Source organism: Staurois parvus, unplaced genomic scaffold (genome assembly GCF_062004578.1).
Source record: "Staurois parvus isolate SC_StPar_1 unplaced genomic scaffold, SC_StPar_1.0 ptg000096l, whole genome shotgun sequence".
Taxonomy (NCBI): Eukaryota; Metazoa; Chordata; class Amphibia; order Anura; family Ranidae; genus Staurois; species Staurois parvus.
In genome coordinates, this window is record NW_028317892.1 from 9,984,242 (window position 1) to 10,008,252 (window position 24,011).

At 39.9% G+C, this 24,011-nt stretch overlaps 1 protein-coding gene across 3 annotated transcripts in view; it reads right to left on the reverse strand.

Annotated features, from left to right (window-relative positions):
- RNF38 (ring finger protein 38) overlaps positions 1-24,011 on the reverse strand; it is a 357,368-nt gene that overhangs the window by 20,611 nt on the left and 312,746 nt on the right. For all 3 annotated transcript variants that reach the window (XM_089670891.1, XM_089670892.1, XM_089670893.1), the window contains 4 exons: positions 13,908-14,101; positions 10,003-10,216; positions 9,684-9,851; positions 2,937-3,107 (listed from right to left, as the gene is read on the reverse strand). In XM_089670891.1, coding sequence (XP_089527017.1) covers positions 2,937-3,107; positions 9,684-9,851; positions 10,003-10,216; positions 13,908-14,101 — 747 coding nt within the window. The remainder of the gene's footprint in view (positions 1-2,936; positions 3,108-9,683; positions 9,852-10,002; positions 10,217-13,907; positions 14,102-24,011) is intronic.

Sequence of the window (24,011 nt, forward strand, 5' to 3'; positions counted from 1 at the left end):
CACAGAGGTGACTGCAAGAAGTTCAACCTTGTGATAGAAGGGGAACGGGAATATTGCCGATAGGTTTCAAAGGTGGTTTCAGAATCAGAGAAGCCACATGGGAAACACATTAAACAAAGGTTTGATTAAAGAATGTGAAGCCATTGGTCTTGGGAACAAAATCGCAAGTGTACAGACCTTACCTTGATGGTTAAGGGCCAAATACCGATTCAGGCAAATTTACAAAAAACAGGATTTCTCTCATTTATGGTTTTCCTGAGTTGAAAGCTTTTTTGCCTCACACCAAGAGAAGTATGCTATGTGCAATGGTAGACTTCTTAGCTTTTTTAGGATTGTGGGAAGCACAGATTTAGACATGCCTCTGTCTCTCAGAATGCAGAGTTCAACAGCAACGCTTGTAAAGCCAGCAACAGGGAAGCAGGGTGGGAAAGCAGTCCTTGAGTCAGAACTTCCAGATGATCTGCAAGAGTCCACAGGGCATCCACAAGGAATCTGATTAGGTCAAGGTACCACATCTGTCTGGGTCAGTCCAGGGTAATGAGGTTCACTGAAATACCCTCAATCACAATCTTGCAGAGCAGACAAGAAACAAGGACTTTCAGGGGAGAAAGGGAGTAGATCAGACTGTACTGATCCCAAAAACCCATCAGAGCATCCACTGCTTTGGTTAGAGAATCCCTGTATCTAGAGACAAACCAGTCTGTTTTGTTGTTGAACCTGCTTGTCCACAAACTATGTCCCCAACATGTGACACAGGTCCTGGAACACTTTTGCGTGTAAGGACCTTTTCCGAGTCCATGCAATACCGGCTGAGGAAGCCTGTATGCCAACTGTCCAACCCTGGGATGTAAAGGGCAGACAAGGCTGGAATGTGAAGTTCTGCCCATGGCGAGACTTCTGGCTCCTCCCTTACGGCTGATGTACACCACAGCCATGGCATTATCAGATCAAATCCTGATTATATGACCCTACAGCCAGAGTGTCCAGCATTGCAAGGACAATCAGATCACCTGACGTTCCAGATTTTTGATGAGGAGACGCAATTCCGCTGATGTCCCATTTCCTTGTACTGACAAGATATCCATGAACAGGCTGGGGTCCATTGTGAAAATTTTCCAAAAGATCAGGAGGAAGGATTCCTGAGTTACCAAACCAGGGACAAACCAATCTGATCAAGGACTGGACTGATAAATGTTGTGGCGTAAGGGCCTGAAGTAAACTGAGTAAATTGGACCATCTCAAAAGAGGTTAACATCAGCCCAGACCTCTAATGCAGAAGTGAAGAATCAAGGTACATTTGGAGTAAAGAGTCTGGAAACAAACTTTGAATATTCTGCTGAAAAACTCTGGCTTGAACTGTGTCCAAGATTAGCCTCAGATATTTAAAGTGATGAGTGAGTTCCAGTGTTGCTTTCTGGAGTCTGCCTCCTCAAGCTGAAAATGTATCTAAGTATTTGGAGGACTTGAATTCCAGGGAATGTGGGCAGACTGGTAGCCAGACTTAGGATTTCTCTGCTGTGGAAAATGGGTACTCTTATCTCCCTATGTCATTCTTCATGAGTGTATCCAGAACTGCTCTGAAGGGATAAACGACATGCAAAATAATCATTTTTTGCATGCAGGTTTCCCAGCCCAACACTTCAGCCAGAGTAACCTCCTCATATTGTGACAGAATGCCAGTCTGGGACATGAGTCAAGAAATGTCTAGCAACCTGTCCACACTGTAGTACAAGGCTGCAGGCGTGAACTTCAGATTACCAAGGGATCAACTACCCTAATGATCAGCTTCCTTCTAATGGCTTTAGCCCAATCAACTAGGGTCTGCAGACTAACATCACAGTCAAAACAGGTCACAATGCAGGGACTGGACTGGAAACATGCTTATGGCCTCTACAGTCAGCTTTGGTAATTAAATATGCTATTTGGCTATTGAAATTCTAAATAATTGCAGTAAACATCCTTTCTCGGGATAGAGGACTCAGCCATGCCCAATGGAAATAGAGAAGACTCTAAAGTAAAGAATAGACTCTAGCAGATGTCAAATTTCAGACCATTGGTGTAGGGCACCTCAGGGGTTTCACTGCAGGCAGGACTGGAACCCTAAGTGCACTGTATGTTGGAGCTCGTGGGTACCATGGACCTATCTCTGTGTCTAGAACTAGGCATGTTGCACTACCTGGCAGAATTCAACATAGCTCAGGATACGGGACTAGGCCTCAAGAACCCGGCTGCTAGGTATCACAAAAAGGGTCAGGTGGCCAAAGGTAATCAAGTCAATGTAGGCAGTAAAGGATGAATCAAGGAGTGTTCCACTTGTCAGTTGCTATCAGGAGAAGAAGCAGGAAAGTGTCTCCTTAATGCTGAATGGCAGGGAAGAGAGCGGTGGGCATGTGACACTCCTAGTAAATGTTAATGCTCAATCCTTTCAGTTGACCTCTTCTAAAAGTAGTAACAAAGAAAAAGCAGGTATCTTAAAATGTTGCTCCCAGTCCTTGGTCCACTCTAAATGCGAGTCTTCAGGGTCACACTGGGGGCTGTGTCAGGACTCTGGACCTGGAGACAGCTTTGCAACTAACTTAACCAGTACACTCTGGTAAGGAAAATGCAGAGCCCAGGGCCCGAAGGTCACATTTCAGTGTGGCCCTGCAAAGTCCAGTCCAAGGGTTATACCAGGCTTGTCCATAAGTTTTCTGTTTGCTAGTGTCTAATCCTCCTGTAGGCAGCAATAACCACTAAAAAGCAATGTATGTTTGCATCACTAACCACTCCATTAACGAATCTGTATTAGTACAGTACTTTAGGTTGAAATGCACAAATAACGGCCATTGCTGGCAAATTTAACCTGGACAAAATATAGCCGCATAAGATCCACTACAAAATGTTTGGCTACATTAGGGAATAGGTCTAAAAGTGTAAAAGTGCAGAATGTTGCTTACCGATCGAGACTGTTGTGCCTGGAAAGGTACAAACTGTCCAGGAGGGGGGAGATGAGCGTGGTGATGTGGGGAAAGGTGTGGTGGATGTAATAAGAATGGATCACTGGAAAGAAGGGGTGGAAAAGCAGCATAGGGAACTGGTAAGTGTTGAACTGAACATGCTTGAAGCATCTGTAAAAAAAAAAAAAAACACAAAACAATCAAATCAATACAAACATGAAGTGAAGAAAAAAAAAATACATACAATTTTAGATTCCTAGGAAAGTCCTAAAAGACGTCACATAAATTATTAATTGTCTCACACACACTCAGTCTATACAGTTAAAAGGTTTCTTAAGCCTCCCAATACCATTTTGTTCCTTTTCTTCAGCCTATATACCACAGTAGGTTTTCATGTTGTATTTATATAGATTCACACATAAAAGCCTAAATTTGAATGCATTTAAGATTCTGATCAACCTTAAAGTGATTCTAAACATGCACATTTTTCTCTCTTAAACCAAACATGTCATACTTACCTGCTTTGTGCAATAGTTTTGAACAAAGTGGCCCAGATCTTACTCTTCTGGGGTCCCCCGCTGGTGTCAGCTCTTCTGGGCTCGGCCCTGTCCCCCGCTCTCTGCTCACAGGATCTGACTGACAGCAACAGGAGCCAATGGCTCCCGCTGCTGCCTCTGTGAGAAGAGGAAGACAGAGGAAAAAGACTGAAGCCGGGTACATTGCTGGATCGTTGACAGGCTCAGGTGTTTAGAGGAATGGGATATAGTTAGTGGGGATTTTTTATTTATTTTAATGAAGGGAATGCATTACAATAAAAAAAAAAAAAAAAAAAAAAAAAAAAAAAAAAACACCAAAAGGTATGCTTATGTTAACTCTTCTTCCATTAAGTCACTTTCCTTTATACAAGAACATGAAACACAGTTAATACTATGTATCTATTTTGTTTTTTTAACATAGAATCTATGGCTCAATAATAACTTTCTTAAAACACAGTAATTACATTCAAACACTGGCAGAGGTTTGCCTACTAAATATTGCAACATTGTTGCAAGTCACAGAAATTCTTCCTAGTTTGACTAAACATGCTTTTGGCATATTAGAAGAGTTTGCTTTTGTCATATAATTTCAACTTTAAGATCTTTACTTTGTTTGGAATACAACAGTTTATTTAAAATCGGTAGAAATGAGCTATAACCTAGACATCAGCTTTTTAACCACTTGAACGCCAGAAGATTTACCCCCCTTCTTGCCCAGGCCATTTGTTTGCGATATGGCGCTGTGTTAATTTAACTGACAATTGCAACACTGTAAATAAATAAAATAAGTCTAATTCTTTTTTTCCCCACAAATAGAGCTTAATTTTGGTGGTATTTGACCAGCTCTGAGTTTTTTACTTTTTGCATTATAAACAAAAAAAAATAAAAATCTAGACAATTTTGAAAAAAAATAAAAAAAATTTTCTGCTATAAAACATCCAATAAAAAAAAAAAACAACTTTCTTCATAAATTTAGGCCAAAATGTATTCTGCTACATAATTTTGGTTAAAAAAAAAAGTCCCAATAAGCGTATGTTAATTGGTTTGCACAAAAGTTATAGCACCTACAAACTATGAGACATATACTGGAATGTTTTAATTTTTTTTTTTTTTAATACTAGCAATGGCGGCGATCAGCAACTTGTAGCAGGACTGTGATATGGCAGCAGACATTTTTTACACTGACACTTTGTGGGAACCAGTGCCAGTAATATAATGAGTGCTAAAAATATGCACTGACACTGTACTAATGACACTGGATAGGAAGGGGCCAAACATCTAGGGTGATCAAAGAGTTAACTGTGTGCCTAGCTATGTGCTTGGTGTACACTAAGTGGTGCTTTTACTAGGGGAAGTGAAGGATTGTGTTCCCAGCTTTGCAAGGACACACGATCCTTCACTTTCCCTCCCTGTCAGAACAAGGCTCTACCTTGTTTACATAGGCAGAGTTCTGTTGTGTCCTGCCCGACAATAAGCGGGTGCCAGCAGCCATCTGTTCACTGGCACTCGTGGAGCTGCTTAATGATTCACCAGGGGCGCACACCCCTATGGAGGAAGGGAAAAATCACACATACATATTATACACACATACATACATACGATTTAACACAGGAGGCCCTCCCTGTAGCAGTAAAACGTCTACAGAAGGGACCTTAAGTGGTTAAGCTTATGGTTCTACCTTAATTAAGAATTTACTCTAACATGAGATTTTTGTTTCATCAGGTTGTATGTATTTCTTTTTTTTAAAGCTCAGAATTTATTTCACAAATTAAAATGTACCCTATGGATTCTTTATACATGTACAGTGGAACCTCAACCTACGAGCGAACTAACGTGCGAGTTTTCCGAGATACGAGCAGTCGCTCGGACGATTTTTTGCTTCGGCACGCGAGCAGAATTTTAAGATACGAGTTCGAGGCGCGCGCAGCTCTAAGTGTATATTTTCAAGGCGCGCGCAGCTCAGAGGGTATGAGTCACAGCATCCCATCTCCGAGCCTCTCTCTCTCTCTCGCTGTCTACACGTGATTGAAATCCCAACTTCTAACTTTGTTGTAACCATGGCACCAAAGAAAGCAAGTGGTAGTGCGAGTACCGAGAAGAGGAGGATGATGTCCCTCGAAATAAAGCTTGAAATCGTCGAGAAGTAAAAGCAAGGCATGCGAGTAAAGGAACTGGCCAAGCACTACGACCGTACAACGTCAACAATCTGCACCATCTTAAAACAGAAGGAGTCCCTAAAGAAAATTAAGCCAGCCAAAGGTGTCAAGATTATTTCAAAGCGCCGTACAGATGTGCATGAGAAGATGGAGAATCTGCTGTTGGTGTGGCTGACGGAAAAACAACTTGCCGGAGATACCGTCACCGAGGGAATAATCTGCGAGAAGGCGCGCAGTATTTTTTCAGATTTACAACAGCAAACCCCAGGCACTTCAACGGAGAAGGAATCCTTTAAAGCCAGTCGGGGCTGGTTTGATAATTTTAAGAAAAGGACGGGGATTCACTCCGTTGTTAGGCATGGTGAGGCAGCAAGTGCTGATGTAAAGGCAGCAGAGGAGTTTGTGAAAACTTTCGCAGAATTTGTCGAGGAAGAAGGATACATCCCCCAGCAAATCTTCAACTGTGACGAGACAGGGCTGTTCTGGAAGAAGATGCCGAGGAGAACATACATCACCGAAGAGGATGCCAGGACACAAACCTATGAAGGATAGGTTGACCCTCGCCCTGTGTGCCAATGCGAGTGGTGACTGCAAAATAAAGCCGCTACTCGTATACCATTCGGAGAACCCCAGAGCCTTTAAAGCACACAAGATAATAAAGGAGAAACTCCATGTTATGTGGAGGGCAAACCCTAAGGCGTGGGTCACCAGGCAGTTCTTTATCGACTGGGTAAACCTTGTGTTTGGTCCTTCGGTGAAGAAATATTTGAAGAACAACAACCTGCCCCTGCGAGCCCTTCTCGTCCTCGACAATGCTCCTGCACATCCACCACAGATCGAGGAAGAAATACTTGATGAGTATAATTTTGTGAAGGTTCTCTACCTTCCTCCAAACACCACCCCTATCCTCCAGCCAATGGACCAACAGGTAATATCAAATTTCAAGAAACTCTACACCAAGCACCTGTTTCGCCGTTGCTTTGAGGTGACGGAGAACACAAACCTCACCCTTCGAGAGTTTTGGAAGGAGCATTTTAACATAGCTATAGGCCTCAAAATCATCGATATTGCCTGGCAGGGGGTTACGAAAAGGACCTTGACCTCTGCTTGGAAGAAGCTGTGGCCTGAAAATGTGGCTGAAAGAGATTTTGAAGGGTTTGAGATTGAGGAAGAAGAGGAGCCAGTGGAGGAAGAGATCGTGTCCATTGGCAAGACTATAGGTCTGGAGGTGGATGAAAGAGACATCGAGGAACTCGTTGAGGAGCACTCCGAGGAACTTACGACTGACGAGTTAAAGGAGTTACAAGAGCAACGGCACACAGAAGCATTAACTGAAGCTACTTCGGAGGGAGAGGAGACAGAGCCAGAGATAATCAGTACAAAAGACCTCAAGGATATTTTGGCAATGTGGGAGAGGGTGGCAGGTTTTGTTGAAAAGAACCATCCTGAAAAAATTGCAACGAGTCGTGCGACAGAGCTTTTCAACGACACGTGCCTACGTCGTTTCAGAAACATTCTCAAAGGGAGAATGAAACAGACTTCCTTAGACATGTTTCTTAAGAAAAGGCCTTCAGCTCGAAGTGAGCAAAGTGTGGCAAAAAGGCCAAGAACTAGTGAAAGTGAAGAGAGTGATGAGAATTAAGCGAAAACAAAAATCATCTCCAAGGTAAGTAAATTGTATACAACCTTATTATATATTCATATTTTCTTTCTATTTTGTTTTTATATAATATTAGTTATGTAAAAAGCGTTTTTCCTTATGAAATAACAAGAAAAATGAAAAATATGAGGTGCCATTTTGAGGGTTGGAACGGATTACGGCTGTTTCCATTATTTCTTATGGGGAAAATTGATTTAACGAGCGAGCATTTTGAGTTACGAGCTCGGCCACGGAACGAATTAAACTCGTAAGTTGAGGTTCCACTGTATTTACTTCAGATTGTCTACAAATAGAATAAAAAATAAATAAAAAAAAAGGATATTCAAAAATATAGCTGGATGCTTTTGCTTTAGCTCTACTAAGAAAAAAAAAAAAAAAAGTCTAACCTCCTAGGATACTAGCAAAGCTAAAAGGCAAGATAGTTAGAGGTGGAGATACGCAGGGGCGTTTGCCAGTGTTCACACTTCCTGTACGTGCCAGTATAACACAATTGTTTCAGGATACCTGAATTCCGGTGTCCCTCAACAGACTGCAGGGAAGCTACATTTTTTGATAAATATTTCACATGCTAGCATGTGTAAAGTGACACTAAATTATATCTTTATTCTTCAAAAATAATTCATACGCATTAACTACTTAATGATCCTGAAATCTATTTCTCAAACTTGTTTCTTACTGTATTTTTCTGCCTGCTTGTAGTGTCCTCTGTGAGCTCCCAAACCTCTCCCCAATTTCTGTTTGAAATGAGCACTGCACGTTAGTCATTATCATGTGCACAGCTCTATGCACACTGCAAACCCTAAAGTCCACAGTCTCCAGTTCATATCAGGAGCAAGAATGGCTGGCTATGTTCTGACTTACGTGGGACCATGGAAAGTGAATGTAGCCACTCTATAACAGAAAGTTAAAACGAGAGCAGGCTGGAGGAAGCAGAGAGCAATTTAAGCTAAGAAAACATACTTGAATAGGAATTTCTTTTAAAATCAGAGTTTGGTGTCATTTTAAGTCTCCAACTGCATTGATTCTGCAGTGATTTACTGCTATACCATAAACAGCCTGGGGGATCTAAATTTCAGCTATTTGATTCTATTGAGAACACACACAGTTGAATGAGCCAGAAGAGATACATACAGCATCTCCTCCACTCTGCTAGCTCATGCTCAGTTTTTTCTGAATTTTCTGCTCCACATATCCCATCAATAAGGTAAAGCTGTTTCTTTTGGAGAAAGCCCAAAATTACAAGCAACCCAATTGTCATACAACCTGTAATAATGTTTATCTGTAACATAAATGTGTAATGCTAATAAAAAAATTGATAAACTAGAGCAGTTACTAATCAGTAAAAAGTAACTAAGCAAAAGTTTAAAAAAAAAAAAAGAAAAAAGACCTTTGATGCAGACCATCACTAATATTATAAACACATCAGTGTTCCCCCCTGGAGTATTCTGTTATTTTTCTACTAGCTGTAATAGGTCAATGGGACCAGTTAAACTCACAGAAATTCCCAGGTTCAGCTACTAAATTACCACCTGGGGGCACTGACTTGGATGAAAGCAAAGGGAGACCATTGCCCTGCAGTACTGGGAAGTTGGTTATCACCCTACTGAAAAAGGACCTCAGAGAAAAACGAGCAAGGAAGCTAGCAGGATCAATGGGTGTTTTATGACACATTTTTTCACCCCAATCTAAAAATTCTTGCAACACTACATTAACAAAGCAAAAGGAGCTATTTATACAAAACAACTGACTGTATGCAAATATACAAGCTTTCAGTGAAAGTCTAGCAGCATATTGACAAATCTACCGACAAATACCATAAGCAGAGAAGCCAAATGCTTAAATGTGAAGTCCAGGTTTCCTGGATCTTAACTGGTCGTTTGGACCAAGCTGGCCCAAACAAACCATTTTCATTAATAAGTGATTTAGCCCATGTGTTAGCTGTATTACACTGTAGTAGCATCATCTACATACAGTAGAACAGCACTGTGTTCCATCAGGCTCAGGCCATTTCTGCTGAGCTGGGTGGTGCTTGCAAGGCCACCCACAGCTCAAATTTTGGCAGACTGAGCAGCAATTGGCTGAAATTTAAGCTTTCTATGGTCAGCTTTATGTACCAGAATTATAGCAATATGCAGCCCAATTATCATTTAAAGTCACCACAACTGCACACAGTGAGCAACGTTTTCAGCACTTCTGGAGCTTCGGGAAGTACAAAAAACATTGGTGTGGAGCCAAGTTTCAATACGCAAACACTCCAGGACATTAATAGATTAAACATCTTCAAATATGCCAACTTTCTATACTACTTGTTGATTTTTCAACTTTTTGACAAAATAAATTAATTAAAAAAAGTACAAATTGTAATTAGATCTGAGACAATATTCTCAAAACTTACTGGAGGAGGCACACTGCAGACGGGTAAATGCTGTCCACTAAAGACCACAGAACAGCCTGGAACCTGCTGTGCACTACAAGCAGGGATGTGTTGACCAGTACACAGAGGGATTCCATGTGGTGCTACAGTTGTAACAGTGTAAGAAACCGGTACTGTACCCTGGTGAATCTGGAAGAGAGGGATCAACCAACAGAAGTTACATTTAATAACACACACACTAAAACTTTTAACATGAATTCTTTAGCATGTTAGTATTTCAAATAGAAACAAAAACTAGAAAATGGAAAAAAAAAAACAAAAAAAAAAACCTGTACCATACCTGTTCATGAATGTCAACCATAACTGTATTCTGCTGTTGTGGATGTGCAGCTGGGTGTAGCAGGCGGGGGGATACATTCGGAGGGTGAAAGGCCCTGGGCTCCTCTACAGTCTGCTGCTGGCCATAGGAAATGTGATGATAATTTTCATCTTGGCTAACAGAATTATGGCGCGACAGCCTATCCCTTCTTCCTCTTTGCCGTCTAACTGGAGGACTATAAAAAAAAAAAGAAAAAAGAAAGAAAAGACCCTGGTTAAAGATGAATTCCAGGTATAGATATTTTTACAGAGTTATATCAGCCCAGCTTGGAACAATTAGGCATATTCCATACCTGTAGGATCCTTCTAGAAGCAGGAAATCCCTATAATACACACCAATACTGCAGTGATCCCCCCAGTAGCTCCTGAGTTCTGAGCTGAACGGCTGCATTGCGAACACAGGAGTTTGTTAACAAGTGCTATTCAGAGATTACTTTGCACCTTATCAATGAATACAATGAATGCAAAGCATTCTCCGATTAGTTGATATATTATGTTATTGTGCTTAACAAAGCATATCTAAACCCCCCCCCCCTTCCACCAACCAGAATTGTGGGTGGCCTGTTGGCAACACTCAGCTTGACAAAAGTCAGATGAACTGTATCCTATCACAGTTTGGGTATTCAGGCAGCTAAGGGTCCTGGAGCTACCTAAAAGACTAAGGGGAGCCAACAAACAGAAAAATAATCCCACTAAAACAGGATCTATGAACGGAGGATGGGCAGATGAATGCTAAAACCCCCTCCATCTATAGACCCGGTTCATTTATAGAAGCTGTAGTATGGCTTGTATGAATGGCAGAGCTGGGTGAAAAGGGTGGGCATAGTTGGGCTCTCTTGAAAGCCTGTGACAGCTTGTTACTTCTATTAATCCCTGCTACAATGGAAGATTCATGGATGGAGGAGGATTTCAACAAGCAGAGGAGGCATCATCACGAGGGGCACATCCTATTGACTATAATTTAGGTCCCTCCTGCTGATTATTCCGCAACACTTAGACTTTCTATATATAAGAGCTGGCAGTGCAGATTTCGCCATCCCCTTCAGAGTGAATGGAGAATACTATTGATTCTCATGGGCAAAATGAGAGAAGTCTAGCTATGTACAGCTAGTTTTAGGCTAAACACATTGTGTTACTAAATACAGTTTTTGTACATACAGAAAGCCAGCTGGTGATCCTATCAGAAATGACTCTAGGTTTAGAAAAAGGAGAGAAGAGTTAAAGTGAATGTAAACACAAAGCATTTAAAAATAAAAGGTTTACACTTACCTGCTCTGTGCAATGGTATCGCACAGAGAGGTCCCGAACCTCCTTTTCTCTGGTTCCCTGGCGGCAAGCACCAGACTACTACTCTTCTCAGTGTACATCTAAAGTGAGCTGCTGCCTATCGTGGCACACCTGGGGGCTCGACTCTGAGCCTCACTTCTTGTGATCGTAAAAACACACACAGCGTGGTGCCCCAACTCTCAACCCCCCCCCTTCCCCAGAAAAGGATTTTTACTATAAGCAGCAGCTCCTGCCTGTGAGGCCAGGAAGCGAGAGGAGACAACCGCTGCAAACAGGTACAGCGCTAGAGGGAGTGAGGACTCGGGTAAGTATAAGAGAGGCAAGGGGTTATATATTTACCTAAATATTTTTTAAACATTTTTACCTTTATGCAAGGAGTACATATGTTTAGGCTTTAGAACCACTTTAAACCCCTGTCATGATTTTATTACTGTGTGCGCCAGCTAAGCAGATTCACTCTGTACTAGTCCTGGTGTTCAATGTTACAGAGACAAAAAGTGATGGAAAATCCTACAGTTGTCATCAGAATAATGACAATCTCTTCTTGTTGCATCTCTGGAAGAAAAGTGAAGGGAAATGGCAATACTTTTAAAACCAACTAGGAACATAAAAGCACTTATTTTGAAATTCCATTTTAAGAACTGTGCAATCTGCAGTTTTCTCAAGCAGTGTTATCTGCCCTACCCATTTACCTCTGTGAACTACAAAATACTTCCTACCTATCTTATGGAAGAGATTGAAAGATTATAAAAAGTACAGGTGCAAAAAAAAGAACTGCAAACTGATCCTCCATAGGTATAGTACAGTAAGTGAGTGGTGTCACCCACGAACAGGAAGTGTGTAACTGGTAGAATCACCAGGTGAAAAAGAAAACTAATGTAACCACCATAACCTTGGACCACTGGTAAGCTGAAATATATTACATTTTTGTAAAACCACTGTTTATTATACTGGAAACTAAGTTGTGAGCTTGCACAGCTCAGACTGACAGTTCTGGCTTGTGTACAGTGAACAAAAGCATTGCTTGCTTTTCCCTTTCTCCCGCATCAGCGAATCACAAAAAGCCTTGTATTCTTTTAACTTGCTTTTCTTTTAATGCAGTTTAAAAGGCCAAGTTCACCTTTTGGAAAAAAAAAAATGCACATATTTTGCAGAAGAAAAGGGTGCATTTATTTTCTTCCCCGGGAGTCTGCAAAGCATTGCACCCATGATCAGTGGATCATCAGTGGAGCTGCAATGCTTGTGAATGAACTACGAGGGTGCAGGGGGAAATCAATGCATTAGATATATTCAGCCAATATCAGCAGTACCAGCAGTAGTGGTAAACAAATATTTTATTATACATTTCATAACCCATTGCCATTGTACAGCTGAGCTTTCCAACAAATAGGCACCGAGTATTTTTTTATTATTATTATTTTCCCCTCATGCATATTCCAGTTTTCGGCCAGCTGGTTATTAAAATTGCAGTGTTGGACCTTAGCCCCCCATTTCTATTTTTTAACACTTGCCTAGAGTCAAAGGTGTGCAATATTCCACCTAAGGTGGATGTCAGGTCACCGTGTCAGTTATTGGTTCATTAAAAACATTAAATGTATTTTTATGGACCTTTTACAGTACCTGAATCTGTGTTGATATTAGTCTCCCCTAATCACTAGCACAGCACCACTCAGAGCCAATAAAGTTCAATTGCATTGCACAGCACTGTCCAACAGCTCCCGGACAAGAAAAGAGAGCATGTGGTCAGGGGGGCAAGACTGGACTGATCAGCTACAATATAGTAGGCACGAAGGTCAGAGAGAAGGCAGGTCCCAATTGGGATCACAAAACTGGTTGAGCAGAATTAGAAATCTGCTGGAAAATAAGACCTCTTGCATATTTATTTTAATTTTGCATAATGCAGTGTGCCTGGAGATTTGCTTTAGTTTAGGATCATTGAAGACATTATCAGGTAACCATAATTTCCATCTCTGCTCACCTTGAAACCTGTACTTTCCCATTATAACTTCCATAACATAAAAAAAAAAAAAACACACAAAACAAGCAACTATTGGTTCATTTCAACCAGCTGACGCCCCCTTGAGATTAAAGATCAGGACTTCATAGTCATTGCCCACAGCATTAAAGAATAAGTTCACCTTTTGTAACATGTTACACCCATATTCAGGGACTAGACCCCACTTCTCCCCGATGCCCCATGCTAGCTGTCACAATTTTTTAAAACGGGAAGCTGTGCAAAGCTCCGCTTTGCGGCTGTCAGCTTGTAGTTCCCAATGAACTACCACGGGGCTGTTGAGCACTCTGGTAGTTCATAGATTCTTCCTGTCACTATCTGCCTGCTCCTACAAGCACACAGATACACTGACTACAGTCAGTGTACAGGAGTCCTGCATGGCACCAGCTCTATGCTGATGCAATGCTTTCCAGGCTCCGAAAACAAAAATAGTTCATGCACTTTTTTTACTTGCAAAAAAATGTGCATTTATTATTTTTTGTTAAAAGGTGAACTTATCCTTTAAGAACTCCACTTAAAAAACAAAGCATCATACAGGTGAAGAAAATGCAGAAACATTTATTCACCTCCTTCTGTTTCGAGCAGGAGTGTTGCATCTTTCCCCTGAGAAGTGGTGCTGATTGGGACGAGCCGAAGGAGGCCGCCTATTTGACGTCATCTCCCATGGTCGCATTGGCGGCGATGGTGCAGGAGATGGTGCAGTGTAATCAAAAACGGAATTTGATAATCGCTGTCTTTTTGGACTGGGACTGTCTTCGTTCTGAAAGACAAAGATCACAAATAATTGAAACAAGTAAGCTACAAGAACAATCACAGCCTTACAAAATTGTCATTTCTACCTGTATTTCCTATATATTAAATCCTTAGTTTCAATAAAATCTGCTGATAAACAAATTAAAGCAGTATTATTCCCAAAAGCAAACACTATATTGCAGATTACCAATTCTTAGATGCAATGGCTGCATTTGATTTCTTTTTTAGGAGCTCTTCCCTTTACTTTCACCTGGTGATTTGGCCAGTATGTTTTTTGTTTTTTTTAACAGAACACCTGTTCTACAAATTCTACACCAGAGTTGAGACAAACCATTTAACACCGACATGGGTGCTTACAATGGTCAGCTTTTATGTAAAACCTTTATCCTAAAAAGGGGAAAAAGAAAAAAAATACTGCGTTGTCGTAGTTGATTGTAAAAGGTTAGCTGGTGTTCAGCTTCAGTTTGTAAATCGTATCTAAAGAAAGCCATTTTTTTTTTTTTTTTAAGAAAAATCGAAAAAAAAAAATTGATGACATTGTATGTGCTATTTTTGTTTTTTGACTCATCTATGGCCTTGCTTTAATCTGCTAGTGCATTTAATACTCCCCTCCCCCCAGATTAACAATGTTGCTGTCCAAAAGGTGCCCCCTGTGCTCTTTCAGCCAGAGTGGAGGCACTCCAAGACATGCGTTACTTGCCAGATCACCAGGTGAAAACAGAGGGAAAAACCCTAAAAAAAAAAAAAAAAAACCCAACACACCCACTAAATATAATTAGTAAGCAATTGGTACCTCAATTATATAACACATAACATGGCACATATGTATATAGTATAGTATAGTATATGGAGATACAAAATAACATTCAGATTCAAATCAACATTCAGTCGCATATTGTAGAACTTAGATTAGTCCATTTCAAGTACTGCTTAAAACACAATCCCATGCATGCCTTTCATTCTACAGATCTTGTAGGAGAGTCACATTCACATTATGATGGGAAAAGTATAAACATCCCAATATTAATTTACCTATAAATAAAATTTTAGTTAGGTGGACCAAACGTTTTAAATAAACCAATCACAAACTTGAGCAATTCAAACTGGCCAAAATGATGAAAAAAACAAAACAAAAAGGAATATACGTAAGCAGAGGCTGCCAGCAGCGAAGTATGCACGTCAAAAACAGAAATTCATCCAAAGATATTGAAAGGGGAAATTATATGCAATTCCCAAGGTTCAGTTAGGGGACCTACTTGTCTACCATGTCTACGTATTTGTTCTTTAACATTCCAGGCTTACAGACCAACAGCAAAGCTCTGGATATGGAAACTGGAGAGCAGCAAATCTCACATTTTACAAAAAGCATCATGATTGGCATATTCAGCAGCCTGTAGTTCTGTATTTAATGACTTTTCCAACAAGCAATTTCCACAGGAGATAACCTCTGCCCTTAGAAAATTTAAACTTTTTTGGGATATTCATTTGATTTTCTAGTCATTAGTGGACTTAAATTGATGTTGGTTTTCGACAGGATGATGTGAAAATTTGAAGGAGCAACATAAAACCTTTTATTGGAACTAATGAATTCTAACAGTGCAAGTGGTTTTTGTTTGGGAAATTCTTCCAAAAATCAAACGTTAAAAGCAAACAAAATTTTGAACTACTTTCCAACAACATTTGTCGAGTTTCTGTTGGAATTATCAAATATATTGATGAGATTTTTCATATGAATATTTGTTTGAAAATTAACCAGTGTATGGTCAGCTTTACTCTAACAGAACATTTTAAAGTATTGCTTATTAAGCTGCAAGGTTTGCCATTTAAAAAAGGCACTAGAGGTTTTTCATGTCAGCATTTCCGTAATCATTAATTTCTATTTAAAATTAAGGACCCACCGCAGGAACCACAGCATTAGTGAACCACTGTCCTTTGCTTGTAGAAGAAAAAAAAATGTACTCTAGCACCTTTATAAAGCAGAGCAAATGTGCTTCTTGCTTAGCAATGGGAGGAAACCCATTACATGACTGACAGGTCATGTGACAGGGCTTGTCCCTTGTCTGGCAGTGTTTGCTGCATAACACTTGACCCCAGAGGTTCCACACTGAGCTCTGCATTTTATGAATGAAACATACATCACTGTTATATTCTTAGGTATGAGAAAAGCAGTAACTACTCCCCGCTTTAAACAGGCCACTTTTTCCAAAGGAAAAAGTAACTGTACAACTATACTGGAGCCACATATGAGATTTAACTTTTAGCTGATAATGTATAAATTAATCTGTGGCCCAAGTTTAAAAAAAAATAAATAAATAAATAAATAAAGGATTGCCATTTTAAAGCAATTGACAAATATCTAAAAGCTTTCTTTCAAAACAAAAAAATGCATTAGCTCAGCAATATGGAAACTAAAAAGTTATTATACCAAAACAGATCAGCAAGATCTTCTTTTAGGTAAATATTAGGTTTAATCTGCTGCTGGGATTTTTCTTTTTAAAACTATTCTTAGTGCACATGTAATGGAAAAAAGGTCTCCATTTTTCTAATCTAAACTAATCTCGGATTGAAGTAAAACAGGCAGATATCTTCTATTTTAGGGCTGTTGTGTTTTGGAGGACGAGTAAGACACCATACCATATAGTCATATCACCTAAGGTCAGCACCATTTAACAGTGGTGCAAGCAGAACACACAAGCCATCTATGAGATATGCATTTCCAGTAAAACCGGATTCAGTGTTCAAAAGAAATTAAATCAGACTGTTTTCTCTTAACATAAACCACTTCTACATGTATGAGCATATATAAAAGCCTAGAATCGAACATAACTGCTCTGAAAATGTACAGGCAACATGAAGAAATTACGCCAAGCACAGCAATCTCATCAAAGTTACTCAAATTGAATTTTCAACACCATTTGCATGTCAAAGCCAGAACACTACATGAACTCCTTTTAAATACAAATTGTGTTATGCAAACACCAATTCAGGCCCTTTGAATTCCAAAAAACCTGTTTGCATTTCCCTTTTCCATTCCTCTGAAAGAAAATGCATCAATCCAATTTAAATTCAGCTACCATTGAAACAAAGAGGGGTAAGCGTGTGTTTAGATGCTACATCATGAAGAGAAATTTTCAATTAAAAGTAACCTCCCAGAATTGGGCCAAATGGCAGAAGGTTCAAGAGCATGCATATCAATGAAGATGTCACAGAAAGCATTGCATTAGGACACCATCTGCAGTCTATGGCAAGGCACAAATCTTGTTTTGGAGCAAGGAATGGTGTGCAGTAAACAAAAGAAACACATGCATGTAGACAATGCACATGTAAAAACATGCAAACAGGATCACAGATTGTAGGAGCTGAAGCAATTCTTCCAAAACTAAAAGGATGTTTTTAGATATATTTCCAACCCAGCATACGAACACCAGTCACCTGGAAAAAGTTCTCTGGCTCACCTGGATGTCATACCCAAATGCATCACAGGCTAAAGGAGCTGACTGAGCAAATCAGTTGCCATTCTGGCAAGACCCTCCTATTAGAGTACTGGCCTTTTCTCAGGTTAGGGGAGCAGAGATGTCCAGAGGGGCTCCTTTAATTGGGTCCCCCTTTGTGCTGGTGGTCTGGTTGGTATTGGTCATCCTGTTGGCATTTAACTACTGATGTTTGATTGAACAGGTGATGTGGCTGGAAAGTCCGATAGCTCCGCAAAAGTGGGATGCCCCTGATGACGTCTTTCTGATGACAAAACGCGTTAGATGGAGCCTCGGCGTGTGACGTCACCACGCTCTGGAGGGACGGCGGTCATCTTGTTAGTTTGAAACTTTCTGTCTTTCAATGCTGGTTATCTTACACTGATGTACGTGGAACTTAAATAAATTTGTCAAAGTTTAATTTAACTACTACACTACGAGTTGCCTTTTCTTTTTACTCATTTCCTGACTGTCGGATAAAGGTTTCTTCTACTTGGAGATCTCTAAAGGTGGAGAAGTTATTTCATCTGGGAGAGAATTTATACTGAGGATTGTTTTCTGTATTGAGGTAATATCACACTGCGCTTGCTGACCCGAGTTTGTACGATCAAAATGTTTGGTAAGAGGCCAATTTGCTTCGGGTGTGTGGTGACGGTTTTTGGATCAAAACCTTTTTATGAACTTGGTTCCATTCATTTGGGGACTTCTATGGACTTTAATATTTTATAATTAGAGCTGCATTTTTTCATTTTATATTGTAACACTAAAAACTAAAAACTCTTCCTGCGCCTAGTGAAACACCCTACTATAGGTTCTATCCTGCTGCTGTGCAATGTGATCAACACAAATTGTAAAAAATATAAATAAACAGCGCAAACATAGACCTCTATATCAAATCAATATACAAAGTGCAAACATATATAAAAAATTAAATAAATAGTGAAGTCCATCAAAATTAATAAACACAAAATTCAAAAATAGTTTGTGCAAACAGAAATTTTCAAATTCTTCTTCTATTATAAAGAAACTTCCACCTTCCACCCGTGAAAGCCAACATCAAATGCACTCACCAGATTAAGGTGAATGAAACGCCTTTTAGGAATTTATGGGATCCTAAACCCTCTTTGGTATCCACTCTATAGGAATCCTCACCTCCAGCATAGACTCCACCATCCAACCAGGGAGAAAAAAACTCAGATAGTGTAATATTGCAAAACACCATTCATAAGTGAAATCAAGGATTAAGGCCACTCACATTATAATCGCTTTAAAAAGGCATATTTATTAAGACCAGCTTCTTTCCAGATGAACAGTAGATGTAAGGCAACCTCTCACAGAATCTCACATCACAGCTCCAGGTTACAGCAGAAGCTCCACAGAGACCACACATATACAGATCCCAAAAGATGGCCGCTGGAACGCACCGCTCAGCGTGCGCTCCACTCACCGGAAGTGACATCAGACGTACGGGGTAGTAAACGGAAATGCGTCAACGCGTTTCGCCCCTCCCATCGGGCGTTCTGATGGGAGGGGCGAAACGCGTTGACACATTTCCGGTTACTACCCCGTACGTCTGACGTCACTTCCGGTGAGTGGAGCGCACGCTGAGCGGTGCGTTCCAGCGGCCATCTTTTGGGATCTGTATATGTGTGGTCTCTGTGGAGCTTCTGCTGTAACCTGGAGCTGTGATGTGAGATTCTGTGAGAGGTTGCCTTACATCTACTGTTCATCTGGAAAGAAGCTGGTCTTAATAAATATGCCTTTTTAAAGCGATTATAATGTGAGTGGCCTTAATCCTTGATTTCACTTATGAATGGTGTTTTGCAATATTACACTATCTGAGTTTTTTTCTCCCTGGTTGGATGGTGGAGTCTATGCTGGAGGTGAGGATTCCTATAGAGTGGATACCAAAGATGGTTTAGGATCCCATAAATTCCTAAAAGGCGTTTCATTCACCTTAATCTGGTGAGTGCATTTGATGTTGGTTTTCACGGGTGGAAGGTGGAAGTTTCTTTATAATAGAAGAAGAATTTGAAAATTTCTGTTTGCACAAACTATTTTTGAATTTTGTGTTTATTAATTTTGATGGACTTCACTATTTATTTAATTTTTTATATATGTTTGCACTTTGTATATTGATTTGATATAGAGGTCTATGTTTGCGCTGTTTATTTATATTTTTTATATTGTAACACTGCCTATTTATGTGCAAGCTGCTTTTATTTTGTTTTATTATATTTCTTTGTGGTTTAATATCTGAGTGCAAGTGTTGTGTGTGTGTGTGAGATAGATAATATATATATATATATATATATATATATATATATATATGGAATGGAAGACAGACGAATGATTGAAATGTCTTTCCTCTCCAATCATAACTCACGTTTCATTCACAAAAGCTGTAGTGTAAGTTTCTATGACTGAAAGAGCAGAATGGAAAGGGCAGGCAAAGTTAGACATTCCTGATGAATGCCTGGGACAGCTCCCTTAGCTCTATTACACACACACATACATACACACACACACATATATGTATACACACACACTGTATGCCTCAAATTGCACCGCAGAGTTCACATGTGATCTGCACAGTAATGCGGTGCGGTTCCTGTGCGAATCACATGCGATGTTCCACACCGCAGAAGTGTGAACCCAGGCTCAAACTGTCAAATGTCCAACCATTCATGCCCAGCTTAGGAGCACAGCAGAAGCTGCCTGCCCTTTGGCTGAAACTATAAATAAGGGATGAGCCACTCCTCTGATTTATGCAATTGAGTTTGTTGTAAAGAGCCTGTTTACAGAGCTCAATAGGGGAAGCTGAAATTTAAAAAGGAGCTAAGCAGACAGAGCAAAGCATGAACATTCCCTGGATTACATAACATACAATATTTAATTTTTACCTGACTAAATGAAAAAGGTTTAAGCCCAAGTTTATTTAAAGGAAAAAAAAATGAATAAGTACAAAGATACAACCTGGAACCAGTTTGCTGTGCAGGACAGCCTGGGGAGCTACCAAACCATTCTGTGGAATCGCACACATACGATCGCAAATAGTCATCTGAAACTAATGAACATTGAGTTTGATCAACCACCAGAATTCAAACTGCCGTGAGTGATCCATTCCAAACTAAGGAGACCATATTAGCCCAGCAGATCGTTTGAGGACATCTCTCCCTGTGGGATATCGGTACTCGTTTGATTGGATACATAAAAAAAACGCGCATTCCCTATGTGCGGTCGGTGAGTGCGCATTCTTGCCATTTCCCGGATCCGATTTCAGCTGTGTTCACTTATCATTTGCTTGATCCTATGAACATTTATGTGTGTGTTTAGATCAATTTTCGATCGAACTTTGGAGATCGAACTTCTTAAATTGTCCTTTTAGCGCTGCACTTTGCTTATTTTACAAAGATACATTACTTTATGTGTCCCTTGTGTTGCTGTGTACTTGTTCAGCTGAAATCTTCCCTTTCCAATGCTGTACTACAGCTTCTATGAATAAAACAGGATCTATGAATGGAAGGCAGACGAATGATTGAAATGTCTTTCCTCTCCAATCATAACTCACGTTTCATTCACAAAAGCTGTATCTGTAATGCCTGGGACAGCTCCCTTGGCTCTATTAACCCCTGCCACACCAGTAGATTATGCAGCAGGGGTGGGGGCTGCAGAGGAGGAAGATTTCTGCTAAATGAAGACACAGAAATATCCCGTGTGCTTATTTATGTTATTTTTTTAAGTAAACTTAAGCTTTACCAAGACAGATTACAATAAAACAGACCAATAGAAACAAAAAATACCTTCATTTTCAAGGAGGCTATTGCGCAACACAAGGAACCTTTTTTTTTTTTTTTTTTAAGTTCTGACTTTAGGGCTGGTTCACACTAGAATCACACAGAAACAAGCTCTGGAATGGGCTGAAATCACACAAAAAGTAGTCCATGCACTACTTATGAAAAACACGCTGCACCAGATTGCATGGTACTGTGGTATCATGCAATATGATGCCCACAAACACACCGCACTTGCAATCTGCATTTGTGGTGCCGTTAACAATGTATGGACACCTGCAGAAGATCACAAAGGCAGCAAGTTTTGAACACAATGCAAGAAACATGCACAGAAAGCACCACTACGTTGTGGTGTGAACCAGCCCATAATACCTAAATATATAGGAACCATAAACATATCTCATTCTCTTTAAATGAAGACTGTCTAAGCCATTGCTGCATTAGTGTAAATGGGGCCTTAGACAGCCAGCATAATCTACAGACTTTCACAACAGAATTTAAGAAACTGTTCTAATTCTTCATTTCCTATAATCAACGCCATCAGTGCCCTTATCAAAAAAGTAAAATTCTAAAAAGGTGGAAATTATCTGCAAAAAACCCCCCAAAAAACTGTATTGGCACGACTTATGCTATTCCACACATTGTGTGGTCATTCACAGTGGATGGACAATTGTATCTTGACAGTTGCAACACCTGCGGCTGTCTGAATACCTAAACAGTGACTGCATCTGACTGAATGCAGTCACTGTTCGCTCAACAATTTTCTACCCAGCTCCTTTGATTTTTCAACTGAAGTTGTTGAGGCAGGTGGTGCCGACAGGGTCACCACTGGCCGGAATTTTGTCCGATTCAGCAGGAATCGGCTGAAATTCAAGCAGTGTATGGCTAGCATAACTTGTACTCTGCATTTGTATATAGGGTTTCTTAGGCTGGCCATATATTATACAATTATCTTCCAATTGTCTGCCAAATTTCCTTTAGATTTACCTTCAACTGTGTAGTGCAAGGGCCTGCCTAATTGGATACAACTGAAAGTGTTGTTTAGGTTTGTCCTCCTATTATATGGTTTTTGGTAAATCTAAAGCAAAAATCTCCAGATAATTGTATAATGTATGGCCAGCCTTAAGGGCACTTTCGCACGGCTTTCTGATCAGGTCCACCTGTCCATTTTTCATGTGGACCTGATCGGAAGCTCAGTGCAGCCCTATAGACAGTTGGATGTAAATGGACTTGTGTGTTTATATCCGACTATCTCCAAGTCTGTTCAGGTGTGGGAGGACAAAAAAAAAAAACCCAACACACAGAAAAGGACGCAGTTTTTTTTGCAGAGCAATACATGACAAATAGGAGGTAGCCAATGGAGTCTGTTTACACCCAGCCACCCAGAGAGCTACCACGAGTCTACCTGAATCCGCAGGGCAAAAACTGTATGGGCATGGATGTAATAATAATAAATTTAAAAAATAATAATTAACATCCAGCCCATTTGGCTCTGATTCAGCAGGGGTTCTGCTCACAGATCCTCTGCTGATTGGAGTGAATGTTTCAGTGTGTAAAAAAGAGCCCAACACAATAAAATGCTTTTTTTGTTTTTGGAACAAGTGGGTTACTATTTTAAAACATCTTCATTTTAAATATGTATTTTGATCATAGGGGTTTTTTTTTTCCCTACCCATATCAATTTTCACAGAATGTCTTCAGAACAGGAATGACTTCAGAACAGAAACAAAGCAATTAATTAAACTGTTTGTCACCAATGTCCCAGTGGATTGTAATAAACAAGTGCATTTCTCTACAGCTAGGTTTATTTATGCATTTTATCCCCAAACTATGTTTTATGTCTGTCATCTGTAGGTATTTAGGGCTCAGTGCTAAGGAAACACCACCCAACCCTGAAATGCAAGGTTGTAGTGTTGTTTTCGGAAAGGCGGTATTTATTAAAAGCAGAAAGATCAGGTGTTAGCTTTAGCTAAACTACACAGAAATAGCAAGAGGATACATTACTCAAGCCACTAAGGTCTTCGAGGAAAGAAGGGGAAACAACAAAAACTCAAAAGGATTTTTTGAGGGTCTCAGATTTAAAAAAAAAAAAACAAAAAAAACAAACAATCTGATAGATAATCTATCCATCTATCAGCAGGAGGTCTGGACAGGAAAAAAAAAAAATAATTGACATACGGTTTCAAAAAAGATTTCCATTTAAGGTGCATAAAGGAAAGCATATCAGCCAGTTACACGCTGTATGCTTGTAATGTATCCAAGACTTTCAAGCAACATGTATAAATAATGAGCTGAAGTAACTTATACTTCTCAGAAGGCACATGAGAGAAAAATACTAGTCTAGCTGAGGGTAAATAGCAAAATGGTTAGTTAACGGCAGATGAGCTTTTTAAAATGTATCTAGGGCAATCACTACTTTATGTCAAGAGTATGGTTTACTTGAAGGGAAACAAAACAAAGTCACTGTGACATCAGCTGAGCAACCAATCACTGAGGAACAGTTTAAACATTTCAGGCAATGTTATGCCTATGGACAAGAGAACATGACACGTGCACACACACATAGTAAAAATCAAAACACCAATAATCTGTGGCAGATATTCTCCGGCTGTTACAAAGTGAGTACTATTTTATGAAATCAAATGAAGCCACT